The sequence below is a fragment of the Cnephaeus nilssonii genome (assembly GCF_951640355.1).
Source record: "Cnephaeus nilssonii genome assembly, chromosome: 7".
NCBI lineage: Eukaryota > Metazoa > Chordata > Mammalia > Chiroptera > Vespertilionidae > Cnephaeus > Cnephaeus nilssonii.
This window is the reverse complement of record NC_137078.1, coordinates 13447124-13464315: the sequence shown is the minus strand read 5'-3', so window position 1 is coordinate 13464315 and position 17192 is coordinate 13447124. Positions and strand designations below refer to the sequence as shown.

General features: G+C 43.3%; 1 protein-coding gene across 2 annotated transcripts in view; it reads right to left on the bottom strand.

The window, feature by feature from the left end:
• Positions 1–10093: 10093 nt before the first annotated feature.
• CDYL (chromodomain Y like) overlaps positions 10094–17192 on the bottom strand; it is a 229569-nt gene continuing 222470 nt past the window's right edge. For both annotated transcript variants that reach the window (XM_079777464.1, XM_079777465.1), the window contains exons 6-7: positions 12989–13132; positions 10094–11717 (exon numbers count right to left, since the gene is read on the bottom strand). In XM_079777464.1, the coding sequence (XP_079633590.1) occupies positions 11559–11717; positions 12989–13132 (303 nt within the window). In that variant the 3' untranslated portion in view covers positions 10094–11558. The remainder of the gene's footprint in view (positions 11718–12988; positions 13133–17192) is intronic.

The following is a 17192-nucleotide window of genomic DNA, read 5'->3' as shown; positions in this document are numbered from 1 at the left end:
TTGTAAAGAGCATATAGGTATACCTACATCTTTTCATACAAGCATTTAGTCCATTTTCACTTAATGTTTTTATTACGATTTTGATCTAAAATTCACCATGTTAATTATGTATTTATTATCAATCCCTTTTGTTCCTTTTTTTGCTTATTTTGAATCAATTAAGTACTTTTCCATTTTCTCCCTATGTTAGTTTAGAGCCGTGGTCGGCAAACTGCGGCTCGCGAGCCACATGCGGCTCTTTGTCCCCTTGAGTGTGGCTCTTCCACAAAATACCACGGCCTGGGCGAGTCTATTTTGAAGAAGTGGCGTTAGAAGAAGTTTAAGTTTAAAAAATTTGGCTCTCAAAAGAAATTTCAATCGTTGTACTGTTGATATTTGGCTCTGTTGACTAATGAGTTTGCCGACCACTGGTTTAGAGGATATATGATTCTTTTTTTAAACAAAATTAAGATATAATTCAAATGCCATAAAATTAACTACTTTAAAGCATATGTTTAAGGGTTTTCAGTATATTCCCAAGGTTGCACAAATATCACCACTAATTCCAGAACATTTTTATCAACCCAAAATAAAACCCTGTACTTGTTAGCAGTCAGTCACTCAACCCCCACCCCTCACCACTGGCTACTACTAATCTACTTTCTGTTTTTTTCTTCTTCTTTTTAAAAATATATTTTTTATTGATTTTGGAGAGGAAGGGAGAGGGAAAGAGAGAAACATCAATGATGAGAGAGAATTATTGATCAGTTGCCTCCTACACTGGGGATCGAGGCCACAACCTGGGCATGTGCCCTGGCCAGGAATTGAACCGTGATCTCAATGCTCAATCACTGAGCTACGACGGCCAGGCTACTTTCTGTTTATATGGATTTGCTTATTCTGATCATTTAATACAAATGGAATCATACAATATGTGGCTTTTGTGGCTTCTTCCACTTAGCATAATGTTTTCAAGGTAGAACCATATTATAACGTTTATCAGTATTTCATTCCTGCCCAGTTGGCATGACTCAGTAGTTGAGTGTCAACCTATGAACCAGGAGGTCAGAGTGCGATTCCTGGTCAGGGCACATGCCAGAGGTGCAGCCTCAACCCCCCGTGGGGGGACGTGCAGCCGATTGGTGATTCTCTCTCATCACTGATGTTTCTCTCTCTCTCTTCTCTCTCTCTCTCTCTCTCTCTCTCTCTCTCTCTCTCTCTCTCTCTCTCCTCCTTCCTCTCTCAAATCAATAAAGATATATTTTAAAAATACTTCATCCATTTTTATTGCCAAATAACATTCTATTTTATGGATCTACCGTATTTGTTTATCCATTCATCAGTTTGATGAACATTTTGGTTGTTTGCATTTTTTTTACTATTATGTATAAAAATGCTATAATACTTGTTTTCCATCTTCTTGAGTATATAACTAGGAGTGGAATTTCTTGGGTATATGTTTATAACTTTTTTGGAACTGCAAGCTGTTTTCCACAGTGGCTGAACCAATTTACATTCCTACCAGCAATGTAGGAGGATTTCAATTTTTCCACATTTTCATCAGCATCTGTTATTTTCCATCATAATCATCCTGGTTTTGTGAAGTGGTATCTCATTGTGGCTTTGATTTGCATTTCCTAATGATTAATGATATTGAGCATCTTATGTACTTATGTTCATTTGTATATCTTTTGAGAAATGTCTATTCAAGTCCATTGCTTATTTTTAAATTAGGTCGTCTTTTTATTGTTGAGTTGTAAGCATTCTTTATATATCCTGGACACTAGACTCTTATCAAATATATAATTTGGAAATACTTCCTCCAAATTAATTAAATCTTCACCTGAGGACATGCTTTTATTGATTTTAGAGAGAGAAGGGGGTGAGAGAAAAGCATCCATGGTTGCCTCCCAACTGGGGATCCAACCAGAAACTTGGGTATGTGCCCTGACCAGGTATCAAACCCATGACCTTTTTGGTGTATGGGATGATACTCCAACCAACTGAGTCACACCATCCAGGGCTTCCTCCATTTTATGAGTTGCCGATTCACTTTTTTGGTAGTGTTCTTTGATGTACAAAGTTAAAAAAAAAATTTTTAATCGAGTGCAATTCATTATTTCCTTTGGTTAACTGTGATTTTAGTGTTATATTTTAAAAATCCATGTCTAATCCAACATCATGAAGAGTTATATCTTCATTTCCTTCTGAAAGTTTTATACTTGTAGGTCTTACATTTAAATTTCTTATCCATTTTGAATTAATTTCTTTTACTTTAATTTGATTCCTTTTTAAAAAAAATTCTCACCTAAGGATATGCTTTATTTGATTTGAGAGAGGAAGGGGGTAGAGAAAGAGATATCAATTGATTGCCTCCTGTATACACCTCGACCAGGGATTGAACCTGAAACCTAGGTATGTGCCCTGATCCGGAATCAAACCTGCAAACTTTTTTGTTGTTGCTGCTAATTCTTGTCCTAGGATATTTTTTCCATTGATTTTCAGGGAGAGTGGAAGAGAGGGAAAGACAGAGAGAAACATCTATGTGAGAAAAACACATTGATTGGTTGCCTCTTGCACGAGCCCTGACCAGGGAGAAGCCTGCACTGAGGTATGTGCCCTTACCAGAATTGAACCCAGGACGCTTTGGTGGGCAGGCCGATGCTCTATCCACTCAGCCAAACTGGCTAGGGCTAACCTGCAAACTTTTGGTGTACAGGACAATGCTCCAACCAACTGAGCCACCCAGCCAGGGCTAATTTGATTATTTTGCATGTGGATATACAATTGTCCTAGAATCACCCACTTTTCTCATTAAATGGTCTTGGCACCCTTGTTGAAAATAGATTATAGATGTGTGGTTTTATTTGTAGACTCTCAATTTGACTCCATTGATTTATATATCTACCTTATGCCAGCACCACACAGTCTTGATTACTGTAGCTCTGAAGTAAGTTTTAATTTGAGAGGTAACCCTGCCGGTTTGACTCTGTGGTTGGACCATCAGGCCCGCAGAATGAAGGGTCGTGGGTTCCATTCTGGTCAAAGGCACATACCTCGGTTACAGGTTCGATCCTGGCCCTGGTCAGGGCGACTGTGGAAGCAACCAATCTATGTGTGTGTCGCTCTGTCTCTCCTCCATCCTCCCACTCTCTCTAGAAATCAATGGGAAAAATAGCCTCGGGTGAGGATTCACTAACAAACTAAATAAATAAATTTGAGAAGTTGTCAGCTCTTCAATGTTGTCTTTTTAAAAATATATATATTTTTATTGATTTTTAGAGAGAGAGGAAGGGAGGATAGAGAGATAGAAACATCGATGAGAAAGGAAGTCATTGATTGGCTGCCTCCTGCATGCCCCTTGCTGGGGATTGAGCCTGCAACCTGGGCATGTGCCCTGAACCAGCGACCTCTTGGTTCCTGGGTCCATGCCCCACCACTGAGCCACTCCAGCCGGGCCCTTCAACTTTGTCTTCACTTTCAAAATTGAATTGGCTATTGTGGCTTCCTTGCATTTTCATGCGAATTTTAGGATTAGCTTGTCTACTTCTGCAACAAAATAGGCAGTTGGAATTTTGATAGGGATTTTAGTGAATCTATAGATAAATTTAGTTTTTCCAGTTTAACCATGTTTTTTTCCAATCCATGAATGTCTTTCCAATGTTTTGTAGTTTTCAATGCAGAAATCTTGTACTTCTTTGGTTAATTTATTCATAAGTATGTTACTTTTTTATTCTATTATAAATGGAATTGTTTTCTTAATTCAGTTTTAGATTGTTTATTGCCACTGTATAGAAATACAACTGATTTTTGTATTTTGATCTTGTTTCCTGTAACTTTACTCAACTAATAGGGTTTTTTGGTGTGTGTATATGTGGTTTCTTTAGCATTTTCTATATATATTAAATCACATTATCTACAGATAGTTTTACTTCTTCCTTTACAATCGGGATGACTTTTCTTTTTCTTTTTAATTGACATATAACGTTATATTAGTTTCAGGTGCACAAGATAACGATTCTATACAGATGCCTCTCTACTTACGATGGGGTTATGTCCCTATCAACCCATCCTAAATGGAAAATATCATAATTCAACAATGCACTTAATACTACAGCTGGTCATTGAACAGTATGGTTTTGAACTGTGTGGCCCACTTGTATGTAGGCTTTTTTCAATCAACAATCTGAAAAACATTGTAGATGAACCATGTAACCTAAAACAGATAAGACAACATAAATACATTATAGTACTATAAATGTATTTTCTCTTCCGTATGGTGTTCTTAACATTTTATTCTCTTTAGCTTATTTTATTGTAAGAATACAGCATGGGCCTCAGCCAGGGCAAGGAACTGAACCTGCAACCCATGTACATGCCCTTGACTGGAAATCGAACCCGAGACCCTTCGGTGCACAGGTGGACACTCCAATCACAGACACACCTGCCAGGGTCTGTTTTCTTTTCTTGTAACGTCCTTGTGAGGTTTTGGTAATAGGGTAACAATGGCCTCATAGAATAGGTTAAAAAGTATTTCTTCCTCTTGGAAGCACTTGTGAAGGATTAGTATTTTCTTTTTAAGCATTTGCTAGAACTCATGAGAACTCATGAGTGAAGCCATCTGGTTCTGAGCTTTCCTTTGTGCCAAGTATTTTGATTACTGATTCAATCTCTTTACTTGTTGGGATATTCAGTTTCTCTATTTCTCCGTGAGTCAGTTTAGCAGTTTGAGTCATTCAAAGAATTAGTTCATCTCACGTAGTTTATCTAATTTATACAAATGCTCATAATATTCTCTTAGAATTTTTTACTTCTATAAGGTTGGTGGTACTTTCTCCTTTCAGTCCTGATTTTAGTAATTTAAGTATCCCTTTTTCCTTGGTCAGTCTAGTTCATCTTTTCAAAGAGTTAACTTTTGATTTTCCCTGTGTTTATATTCTCCATTTCACTTGTTTCTAGTCTAATCTTTATTTCCTTCTTTCTGTTTGCTGGTTTAGTCTGCTCTCCTTTAAAAAAATATTTTTATTGATTTCAGAAAGGGAAAGGGAGATAGAAACATCAGTGATGAGAATCATTGATTGGCTATCTCCTGCACACCCCCTACTGGGATGATCAAGCCCACCACCTGGGCTTGTGCCCAGACTGGGAATTGAACCCTAACCTCCTGGTTCATAGGTCGATGCTCAACCGCTGAGTCACACTGTCCTGGTTCCTTTTTCTAGTTTCTTAAGCTGGGAGGCTAGATTGACTTGGTATCTATTTATTTTTCTCTTTAAAGATAGTGTTTTGTTACATAATTTATTGTGTGTTTTTTAAAATTTTTCCTTCATCTTTATTTTCTAACTAGAGGCCCGGTGCATGAAAATTCATGCACTGGAGTGGGGGGGGGGGGCGGGGGGTCCCTCAGGCCGGCCTGCCCCCTCTCACAGTCTGGGAGCCCTCAGGGGCGGGAGGCGACCCGGCGATCAGAGGAAGGTGATGCCCCATCACACCTCTGCTGCTGCCACTGCGGCAGTGCAAGCCTTGGCTGGCCCTGGTTACCTGAGCCTCGGGCGGCCCTGGGCAGCTGGGCAGCTGCCATCCGAGGCTTGCCTGTGCCTTGGGCTGGCCTTCGGCAGCTGAGGGGCTGAGGGGACTGGGGGACTCCAGAGGCAGGCGTGGGGCTGAGGGGACTGGGCGCTGCCATCTCCTGGCTGTGGGCGCCACCATATTTGAGGGCAGGGCAGTCAATTAGCATATTCCCTCCTTATTGGCTGTGGGCACCGCTATCTTTGAGATGGCGTGAGGGTCAATTAGCATATTCCCTCTTTATTAGATAGGATTTCTCTTGTAAAGGTGTCTTTTTTGCTGTTTAGAAATGTGTTTAATTTCTACATTTTTTAATTTCCTAAATTTCTGTTGTAAATAATTTATTTCCATTGCAGTTGGACATATATTGTATGACTAGAGGCACAGTGCACGAAATTCGTGCACGGGGGTGTGTGTCCCTCAGCCCAGCCTGCACCCTCTCCAATCTGGGACCCCTTGAGGGATGTGCAACTGCCCATTTAGGACTGATCCCTGGGATCAGGCCTAAATGGGCAGTTCGACATCCCTCTCATAATCCAGGACTGCTGGCTCCCAACCGCTCACCTGCCTGCCTGCTTGATTGCCCCTAACAGCTTCTGCCTGCCAGCCTGATCACCCCCTAACCACTCCCCTGCCAGCCTGATTGACACCTAACTGCTCCCCTGCTTGCTCAATTGCCCCTAACTGCCCTCCCTTGCTGGCCTGGTCACTGCTAAAGTCCCTCCCCTGCTGGCCGGGTCACCCCTAAATGTCCTCCCCTGCAGGCCTGGTCGACCCCAACTGCCCTCCCCTTCTGGCCCGGTCACCCCTAACTGCCCTCCCGTGCCAGCCTGGTCCCCCCCAACTACCCTCCCCTGCAGGTCTGGTCACCCCCAACTGCCCTCCCCAGCAGGCCTGGTCACTCCCAACTGCCCTCCCCTGCAGGCCTGGTTTCCCCCCAAACTGCCCTCCCCTGCAGGCCTGGTCGCCCCCAACTGCCCTCCCCTGGCCTGGTTCCCCGCAACTGCCCTCCCCTGCAGGCCTGGTCACCCCCAACTGCCCTCCCCTCCAGGTCTGATCATCCTCAACTGCCCTCCCCTGCAGTCCTGGTTGCCCCCAACTGCCCTCCCCTGCCAGCCCAGTCACCGTAACTGCCCTCCCCTGCAGGCCCGGTCACCCCCAACTGCCCTCCCATGCAGGCCTGGTCCCCCCCAACTGCCCTCCCCTGCTGGCCTGATTGCCCACAACTTTCCTCCCCTTCTGGCCATCTTGTGTCCACATGGGGGCAGCCATTTTGTGTGTTGGAGTGATGGTCAATTTGCATATTACCTCTTTATTATACAGGATTTCAACCCGTTAAAATTCATTGAGACTTGTTTTTATTGCCTAACATATGGTCTATATTGGGAAATGTTCATGTGCACTTGATATGTCTTTTGCTGTTGGGTTGAGGGTTCTATAGGTGTGTGTTAGGTCTACATGGTTTATAGTGTTGTTGAAGTATTCCATTTCATTGTATATCTGGTATTTAGTTGTTTTTTCCAGAATATTCCATATAGGTGATATTTGTCTCCCAGTTTTAGAATACAATGTAAATTTAGAAAAAGAGAAATTAGTGTTAAAACTCATTAGACTTTATCTTTTACAAAGGCCTGTATTAAATAATTTATTAGTCATCTATGGACATAATATAGCTCTAAAATTATAAAGTTTGTTTTGAAATACTGAATTTTTTTTATCTCACCAAAAAAGTAACTTTTAAACCAATGTTCAGATTATCCAGTGCCATTTTCACCAAAGCAGATATTTATCTGTGTCTTCAGAGCCACTGTGGGAATGTTCCCCATAGGATAGGGAGGAGTTTCCTGGAATATAGTCAGCCCTTCCCAGTCAGGGTGTTTGTTTCTAAATGTAGTATGTATTATAACTCCTACAGATGCAGAAATAGTTTGTAGATTGCCAAAATTCTCTGGTAGGTCCAGCCTCACTTGAAAAAAGTACTAAATCCTAAGTCGCCAAATAGCCTCACACCACCCACTTTGTCCAACTGCCCCACTTCTGCCCACAGAACCACAGGCCTGTGGGGACCAGAATAGACTGGGCCTTCCAGGCCATTCTGCCCTGGTCAAATACCCTAGATCAGTGATGGGCAACCTTTTGAGCTCGGTGTGTCAAACTTCGCCAAAAAACTGAGCATAACTCGGGTAGTGTGTCACTTTGAGGAAAAAACATTATTTCGCAAATGTTTCATCCTCAGGAGCAGCAAATGTTTCATCCTCAGCATGCGGCTGCCTCAGTGGCCGCGTGTCATCAGAAATGGCTACGTGTGTCAGTGCTGACACGTGTGTCATAGGTTCGCCATCACTGCCCTAGATACTTGGCTCTCAGTGTGGAGGTCATGAGTTAATTGGTTTCGTGTGCAGTACTGAGGGTTTGCTAAGCAATCCAGGTAATTCTAATGTGCAAGGTTTGACACCCATCACTGGACACGTCCCATAGTCAGTTTTTACCTCAATCTGATTTTGGCAAGTCAAGTGGTCAGGTTGTTGAGGGAAGCAGGCACCCAGAGCAGTGGAGTGTGAAGCAGTGGCTAGTAGCTACTCTTGAATGCCAGGCCACATACAAGGCTGTATGATGGGAAGGTTACCTGACGCCTCTGGGCCAGTTTCCTCTGTATAAAGAAGTGCATGCAATGCCACAGATCCTCTCCCACTCGATCTGGGCTTTACTGCAGGGCTGAAGGTTCCTCCGAGGACTGTTCTCACCTGCCCAGAATCTGCCTTCTTGTGGAGGGAGGGTAGGGTTCCCCCGGGCACGTACTGGAGGCCATTAGAGTGCACTGTAGGACAGGAAGGGCATGGGCTGGGGAATGCTGGTTACAAGATAGAAAGGTCAGAAAGAGGCCACCTGATGGGCTAGCTGGCCTGGAATTAAAGGAAGCAGATGAGACAGCTTCTTGAGGGCCGGCCGGACAGGCTGATGGAGCCGTGTCCCAGGCTGTCCCTCTCACGTCACTACTTGGTAGCTACCAATTCAACTGCAATGCACACATTTCCCTTCCCGTGGAGATGTAACATTTGTTCACGCTAGTGTAAGTGAAGAGGTCATGTATGGGTGGGTTGGAGCCTGTAATGTGGCCAAAGGGGAGTTGGCCAAGGCTGGCCCCAGACCCTCTGGGCTCCTGCTTTACCCAGAGACTTGGGGTAAACAAACCCCAAGTGAGCCCTTGTTCACTCTTGACCAAGTGACAGGGGCCAACAGGAGCCACGTGAGCGGCCCAAGGAGGGGACGGCCCTGGTCGAAGCCCTAAATGGGCAGTAGCGCCTACCTCTACCTCAACTTCCGAGGGGTGAGCAGTGCTTCACCCCAGGGGCTGGGAAGCACTAGGGGAGAGGACTTGATAAACAGAACAGAATATGGTTTTTTAACCTTTTAAAAGCATACAATGGGCCTGGCTGGTGTGGCTCAGTGGTTGAGTGTTGATCTATGAACCAGGAGGTCGTGGTTCGATTCCGAGTCAGGCATATGCCTAGGTTGTGGGCTCAGTCCCCAGTAGGGGGCATGTGGGAGGTGGCCCATCAGTGATTCTCTCTCTTCATTGATGTTTTTCTCTCTCTGAAATGAATAAAAGTATATTTAAAAAAACAAAAACAAACATACAATGGGTGTTTTTGGCATGCTGCTCCACCTAAGATTTTATAAGACTTCATTCCTTTCCCACAGCAGTGTGGCTGTAGCATAATTATTTAACACAAACCTTACTGATGAACAAGGCATGCTGTTTCCAACTTTCTACTATTAGGAAAAATCCTGAGATGAGTTTAATTGTATATGTATCTTTATTCTTATTTTCTGCAAGAATTCATTCATTAAGATGAATTCTTATAAATAGGACTTACTGGGTCTAGGTTTTTAATACTTATTTTGACAGTTACTACCAAATTCTTTTCTAAAGTTCAACTAATTTAGACTTTCACCAATACGAGAGGCTACATTTTCCGTCACCCTCACCAAGATTGAGCATGAGCCTACTGAATCAGTTCCCTATTTGTAAATTCTAAAAAACAGACATTACACGGAAGTTGCTAGAATACAGGTTTTTGCCACATTGAACTGGGCTGGAAGGTTGGTCCTACCTCTGACCAGTTACCCACATGATCTGGGGTGAGTGTTTCACACCTCAGGTTCTTTACCTATATAACTTTCTGTACACAGATAAAGTCTCTTAATACTGAATCGAAGATATAAATCACAGGAGCTTATATGGGACACAATATAACTCTAAACATGCAGAACTAGTTAATATATGCTAAAAATATGCTTCTTTGAGAAAGAAGCAACAGGATGAGTGACACAAATTTCCGGAAATGGAAACGGTAACCTGGGGAGGGGAGGTGGACGTGACCCAGGAGGACACTGGCCATTTTCTAGTTCCTCCCTGGGGGTAGTTACAGTGGCTCGTTACTCTTTATACTGTACAAATGTTTTATGCTCCTATGGCTATTTCACAAAAAAGATGAGAAACTTCAGAAGTGAAGAATTATAAGAGAAAACATTTTAAATGTGTTAAGAAATATTAGTTTTATTTAACCAGTTTTCACAGCTGAATATTTATTCTATAAAAACTTTACAGATTGTACAGTTTATATATATTTCAAACTACTGAACGAAAAAGTAGGTCCCACAGATGCAAAAATACTGCACCAACCAATCCCAGGTAAAGGCAGGTTTATACACTGTACAGCTCTCCACGCAGCCAGGAGGCGGTCAGTTCTAGTATAAAATTTAAAACTGTACAAAAATAAGGTTTTGATTTTATTTCACTCTTCATACATTCAATATGATTGCAAGTGCAGAAGCCTACCTACTGACAGGCCTCTGCAATCAGGAATCGGCCCCACTCCTGGGAGCAGTGCACATGTCTGTTTATGTAGGGCACTCTTGGACACCACACTGAACTCAGTGTATTGTGTAGACATGAACCCGGAGACCAAGAACATTAAACATCGAATATAAGGTAGTTCTTTTTCTTAAAAAGGAGTTTCTGCATTTAATAGTGTGCCAAAAGAATTTTAACTTATTAAATAAAATATATTCTAAGTGAACCTAAAAAATACAGTTTATAAACATAAAAATACTTTTTTTGGTGTAATACATCAATCATATCTGCACATAGAAAACCAAAATTGTATATAAAGTAGCATTTCTCACCCAGCAACAAGAAGCATTGCAGTTATTTTTTTCAAAAGGGTCAAAGACACTATTTAAATCCCACTAAGGCTAACTTATAGCTTAGATTCCATACTTAGGCTGTTCAGTGAGTCACTAGGACTGCAAAACAAGCTTTCTTCCCGAGACAGTGGTTTCTCCATGTTAACTGGGTGAGAACCAGGCATATTAAAAGAGAAGGAAAAAGCAACTGATTTTTTTTTTTCCAGCATAAATCCTAAGTGTACTTTAGTTTGGGGGCATGTTCACCAGTGGATTTTTCATCAGAAATACCATAAAAGGTAAGTTTTACTTTTGATTTGGACTTTTCATCTGAGTTACTGTGCCTTCTTGGAGAAAAAAGCACATCTCAGATCTTTCTATATCTCTATTTGGGGCAGGGGAGACGAGGCTGTCTAGTGCCTCTTTAGAGTCTGTTCTAGAAGGAAAACAAACATTATCCCAGACTTTTCCTGCAACCCCAAACCAGCAAAACACACTTTCTTCTTTATACAGTACAAGCCAAAGATAGCAGAAATTAGAGCTGCAGCGAGCAGTCTAGCGCTCACCATTACACTCTCATACTTGCCTGAATATTAAGTATAAAATAATGATGTTTGGGCAAAGGAGCTTTGTAATTATTTATTTTAAAGTTACAGTACTTAAAAACTCCTTGACAATAAATAGCTTGGATGTTTCAAGTCCTGCTTCCAAGCGTGAGCAAAGAGTGAACACGTTTCAGGCTGTGAGGATGGATTCGGGCACCTTGGAGCCACAGATGTCCTGCTCTTCAGTTCCAGTGTCATCAGCAGGCAGTCTGCCAATCAAAACTCATCGATCTTCCTCTGCAAGTATTTCAGCATGGAGTCCATCCCCTGGGCGGAGCCCCAGATCTTCTTCAGCACTTCACACTCCCTCTCATTGGCCTGCTCCAACTCTGCTTTCATGTTGCAGCGCACAAGGGCTTTGGATTCCTCCAGCACCTGGACCAAACAACACAGTTAGTTAGCGGGTGTGTGTCTGCAAGCACTGGCTCCACGGCACAAGTCATGTGGATAATTATCAAACCTGAGTAACGACCGATAAAAAAAAACACTACTAGACATTTTCCACAACATACACTAGGACTAATATATGTACAAAGTCTATTTTACACTAGGTATCAGACACATTCTCAATATCAAAACGGTTGTCAAGCTATTTCGAAAGGGAGCTGTACTGTCTACTCCCTGCCTCTTCCTGACACCAAGACCAGCCGTGGCCCACGCTGCTGTGCTGCATGAGCCCACACATAACTCTGGTGCTCAAGGGAAACTGGGAGAATGTCTGCTGAGGGGATTATTTAACCAAAATTTAATTTTAATGAGGGCTGTTCATGTTTGGAATAGCTTAGAGCAGCAGTTTCCAACCTTTTTCATCTCATGGCACACATAAATGATAAAATTCGGTGGCACACCAAAAAATATTACATTTTGCTGATCTGACAAAAAAGGTATAATTTTAATTCACACTGGTCGGCTATTGTGTTGACTGTTCTCATTTTTTTATTTTAAGGGAAAAGAGATCAGTGCCCCTGACTAAATAGTCAGGTATTGCATGTTTTAAAAATTCTTGTGGCACACCGGTTGAAAATCACTGGCTTAGATCAGTTAATATCAAATAACATTTCACCTTATAATTTGGCAAGTGCAATTTTGTTAAAAGATTAACTATTATCCAGCACATTTATTAGACAAAACTTAGGTCTACCGCGTGGAAAAAGTGATTATATGAAAGGGCTTTGAAAGCAGAAGAGCTATATAAATGTTGTTTTTTTGGTAGACTTTTATAGGATTAAAAAAAATAATCCTCACCTGAGCACATGCTTATTAATCTTCGAGAGGGAGATGGCAGAGAAAGGGAGAGAGAAACATCAATTGGTCGCCTTCCTGTACTTGCCCTGACTTGGAATCAAACCCACAACCTTTTGGCCAGGGCTACAGGGCATTTTAAAGTTACTAAACTTGAGATTGAAATGCTTTCCTTTAATTCTTGTGCATTCGCAAAGGGAGGACAGGGTAAGCAGATTGAAGCACTGGCATCCATTATGGCTGCCGTCAGTTGGCTGCCATGAAGGTGTCTGTGCAGGGAGCAAATGTGGGAGGGCTCAGGGAAATACTGTGAAAAGTCTGATCTTTCTGGAGGAAAAGGTCATGGCAAAAAAACACACACACACACAAAAAGTCACACATGTAAGAGAACAAATTTGACGTACAACTGGATTACACGAGGCAAGCTCCTTAATGCGAACCATGACCTCTTGGGTGAAGGTCCCAGGCCAGAACACCTGCGAGACCAGGCCTTTGCCGCACGCCTCCTGCGCTGTCAGCTTGCGGCCACTGAGCAACATTTCATTTGCCTGAAAGGAAGAAGAGTTGACACCGATATGAAATATGAAATGTGACGGGGAGGCAGGCAGAAAAGACGCAACCCAATAACTCACCCCTTAAAGACGCACACTGAGGATGGGTGTTTGAACGGCCTGGGCTGGGACCCCCTGCACACCCTCCAGGGCTGCACCCAACGCGCACCTCTCTAGAGCCTGTGCACTGAGCAGAAACCCAGCACAGCACAGCCCACGACGCGGGCAGGAAGCAACAGACCGGTCAGTGGGTTTTCAAAAAAATGAATGTAACAGACTTATCTTATGATGTAATACAGGATCAAATAGACAGCCAAGAAATCTAAATTAGAGAAGATCTGTTTGTTAATTTGAAGTCACTGGCATGTCCCTCTCTACCTGCCTCCTCCTCCCAATGTGTGAACTCATTTAATACACAAAACAGTTTCCTGGGAAAATGAGGCCCAAGCAAAGCTAGAACATTTGCAATTTTAGGGACGTGAGCCAGCCACGGAGCTTCCGCACATGCAGGCGGGGAGGTCCTGCAGGGGGTACCTGGGAGGCAACGGCCAGGACTGAGAAGCACCCGCAACGACCACTGCCTAGGAGGGTCTGACTATGTGCATGACTCAGTGGAGGGAGTGAACACTTGGTTTTAAGTATATATTTATAAAAACATGAAATTGGTTTTAACTTTGTCCTGGATTCTACAGCACTTTTAAGGTCTCATCACAAATTTGCATGAATTTCATTATCACTCTAATGATAGGCTCACAGATGCTGAAGTAAGGATAAAAGAGGAGAATATCTATCTGACAAAGAAAATGCACGATTCTAATGTCACAATTTCCTATCTTGCATGGTTAACCTTCCTGAAGATTCTGGTGGTCACAAAGAAGTTTCTGAGCTCAGGTAAAATGCACTTTTGGTAGGTGTCTTTCTTTTCCAAATGAAGCAAAATCATTGTTATGAAAAGACCTTAAAGTATTAAGTGTCTCTCTCAGTTGACAGTACCTGTGTACCTCCGGTAAAGGCACCTCGATGGCCAACTGCATGTGAAATGCACAGTTTAGAGCAGCGGTCGCCAACGGGTGGTCCGCGAGGTCTGAAAGGTTGGTGACTGCTGGTTTCGAGTATGCACACAAGAGCTGGCAGAGCAAATGTCCTGCGGATTCATCACCCCATTTCAACATCAACAGAGATGCAAAGCAGCTGTAGAACAGGGTCTTCAGAAGGACTGCAAGGTTCTTAACACTCACGACTCACTTGTGTCCCCAAGTGGAACATGTTATTTGAGTAAGTCTTGGACAAAGCCAGGGGTGTTTGAAGAGTCTGAAGGTGTTCTACAAAACACCCGAACAGCCTCCTCTCAGTGGAAAGGTCTAAAATAAACAATGGATTTAAAAATCTGACTCAATCTTATTGCTAGCTGTTAAGATTGTTCTTCTGAAGGCGGATCCAAATGCAATGAGAAAGGAAAACAGTTCCTGATGAAATGACTTAACTGGGAAGTGCTCTACGGACAGAGAATTTTCAATTCCTCATATGCATTTCTTTTACTCTCAACATACTGTAAAGACAACACAACTAAATCACTTAGGTTAGTTTGAAGTACGTTTGTAGGACAAACATGAACTACAGGGTCTTAGCTTGGGTAGTGAACACAAAGGACTTCGCAGGCCTGAGTGCACATGGGCAGGGGGAGTGACAAAGAGCAAGGCATCCTTCCTGCATTTCTCCTCCAGCGCCTCCAGGGGGCCTCTCTGTTCTCCCAGTCATTTTGAAAGTTTTTTTTTTTTTTGCCACCTGGAGGCCAATTTACTGCCCTACCTCTATTCTCTTCTCTCAGGCTTGGAGCCAGGAAGCTGGGGCTGACAGCCCATCAGAACCATCCTCTCCTCCAGTCAGCGAGAAGCCAGCTAACTCCCCACTGGCTGTCAATGGATGTGCAGGACATTTCTGAATCTACCCAAAGGACTGAATGGTGGGACTAACTCAAGGCTGTTAAATGCTTTCTCACCAAAATACAGGCAGTGAGTTGGTTTAAAATATACTTATCAAGTAAAACCATTAGGAAAAATTCCCTTGGTAAGATTAGTAGGATTAAATATACATAAGTTGAATGGATATGTTCTCATACACTCAATTTCCAATAGTTTAAAAAATACCCAATGTGGTCAAAATTGTCCAACTGTTTTAAAAAAGTTATAGTGTAGCTATGCAGACAAATGATAAATGCCGAAGGACAAGAAAGTATTAAGTTGAAGTATAGGTCACATGGGATATGGCACATGGTACTCTAGTACAGCTATTTTCAACCTTTCTCTTCTCGGCACACAAACTAAAATGTGACACCAAATGTTTTTGCCGATCTGGCCAAAAGAGGTACAATAGAGTGGTATGTTTCTTCACCATCCTGGTCATCTGAGCCAGGAATAATACATTAGTTAAAATTTTCCTGGTGTGTTAGCCATGACCGGAGTTAAGGCTTGCTCTTTGAATAGATAAATGTCTTACAGGTTGACTGCTTCCTGTTCAAGTTTAGCCAAAAAGATCACATTGAGAAGTATGGTGAGGAAACCTGACGGGCTTCAGTGGGGAGGAACCAGGAAGCTTCAAATCTCTAGGAGGCATAGCTTGGCAGAGGTTCTGCCACTTACTCCCTCGAACCAGTCTCTAATCTCCTCAAAGGGCAGCTCCCCACTGTAAACTCAGGGCAGGGCTCTCAGGACCAAGAGCTGCCAGGTTTACAGATGGGAGTGTTGTCAGCTTTGTGGTCCCCTCAACTGAGGTTCCTCAGCTGTCAGTCACAGGGCCCAACACTTTCCTGAGTGTAGAGGCGCACAGGGGTGGTCCTTGAGACAGGACTGGGCTTTGCAGTGTCGGGCTCAGCGTGAGCACTCCACGAATGTTCACTGGGCACAAGGAGGACTCACTGTAGAGCATTATACTCTTAAGCTAACCTACATAGCTGTGACTACAGCCTGGCTCCAAGATCTCTCTCCCTGCAGCAGATACTACAGAAAAAGGTAGTTTTCCCAGCTTGTTTACCTGCATGTTCTTCTTATCCTGCTAATACAATCCCTTTAGCTTGCCATCCTGCAGTTCTGCTCATAGCAAGTGGGGGAAACCAAACTTGTTCTAGGCTTGCCTCAGGCTCCTGAAATCCACACACACTAGGAGCTCAGGAAAGGAATGGCACCATTTGGGCAGCAGTCCCTTTCAATAAGACTTGTCACAATACAACTCACCGCGTCAACGTCCACTCATGAGTGTGTAGAGGTTTTAGTCAGCTACTCCCAAAAAAGTGCAGAATTTACACTGTGTGCCGTTTAGGCTCTGCTCCAGCTTTATTTAGAGCAGGATTTCTCAAGCTGGGCATGAAGATACTCTGGCCGGGAAAGACACTTTAGTGTGGAGGACGGCCTGTGAGTTGTAGGACAAACTAGCATCTCCTCTGTTGTGACACCAAGTTTCTAGACGTTGCCACCTGCCCATTAGCACTGGAGGATGGGGCAAATCGCCCTGGCTGAAAACTGCTGCTCAGGTTACACCGGGAGATCACAGGAGAAGCAAACAATAATGATTTTCAAGACTTGTCCAGCGGGGTCAAAGGTGAGGGAGTCAGGAGTAGACATCCACTTTGTACTACCTTCAAGCTTCTTATGGATCTTTCTTAGCACAGTGGACTCCAAGACCGCTACCCCTTAGCAGCATTTGGCCCAAGGGCTCCACTTCCAAGCTACTTTTGCCCAAAATGTGTTCAAATGTCAAGTTTAATATTTTCCCCATAAAAAAATGGAGACGACTTGAGGTGAACACTGATATGTCACCTAGAGCTGCTGGCCCAGGAAATAATTGCTGCTCAACTGCCAGGAGCAGTGTCAGCAGGCAACTACCTGCGAGAGCTTTCCAGGCAGCCTCTCCCAGGGGCAGGCCCTCTGGGGGCTGCTGCATCCAATGGCTGAGTGTGGTGAGGGCACCTGGAACAACTGTGATGGCCACATATGCCCCAGAGTCTACCATGGGCTCAGCTAGGGCATCATCCGAACTGCACCACAGCTCACCTTTGCCCTCT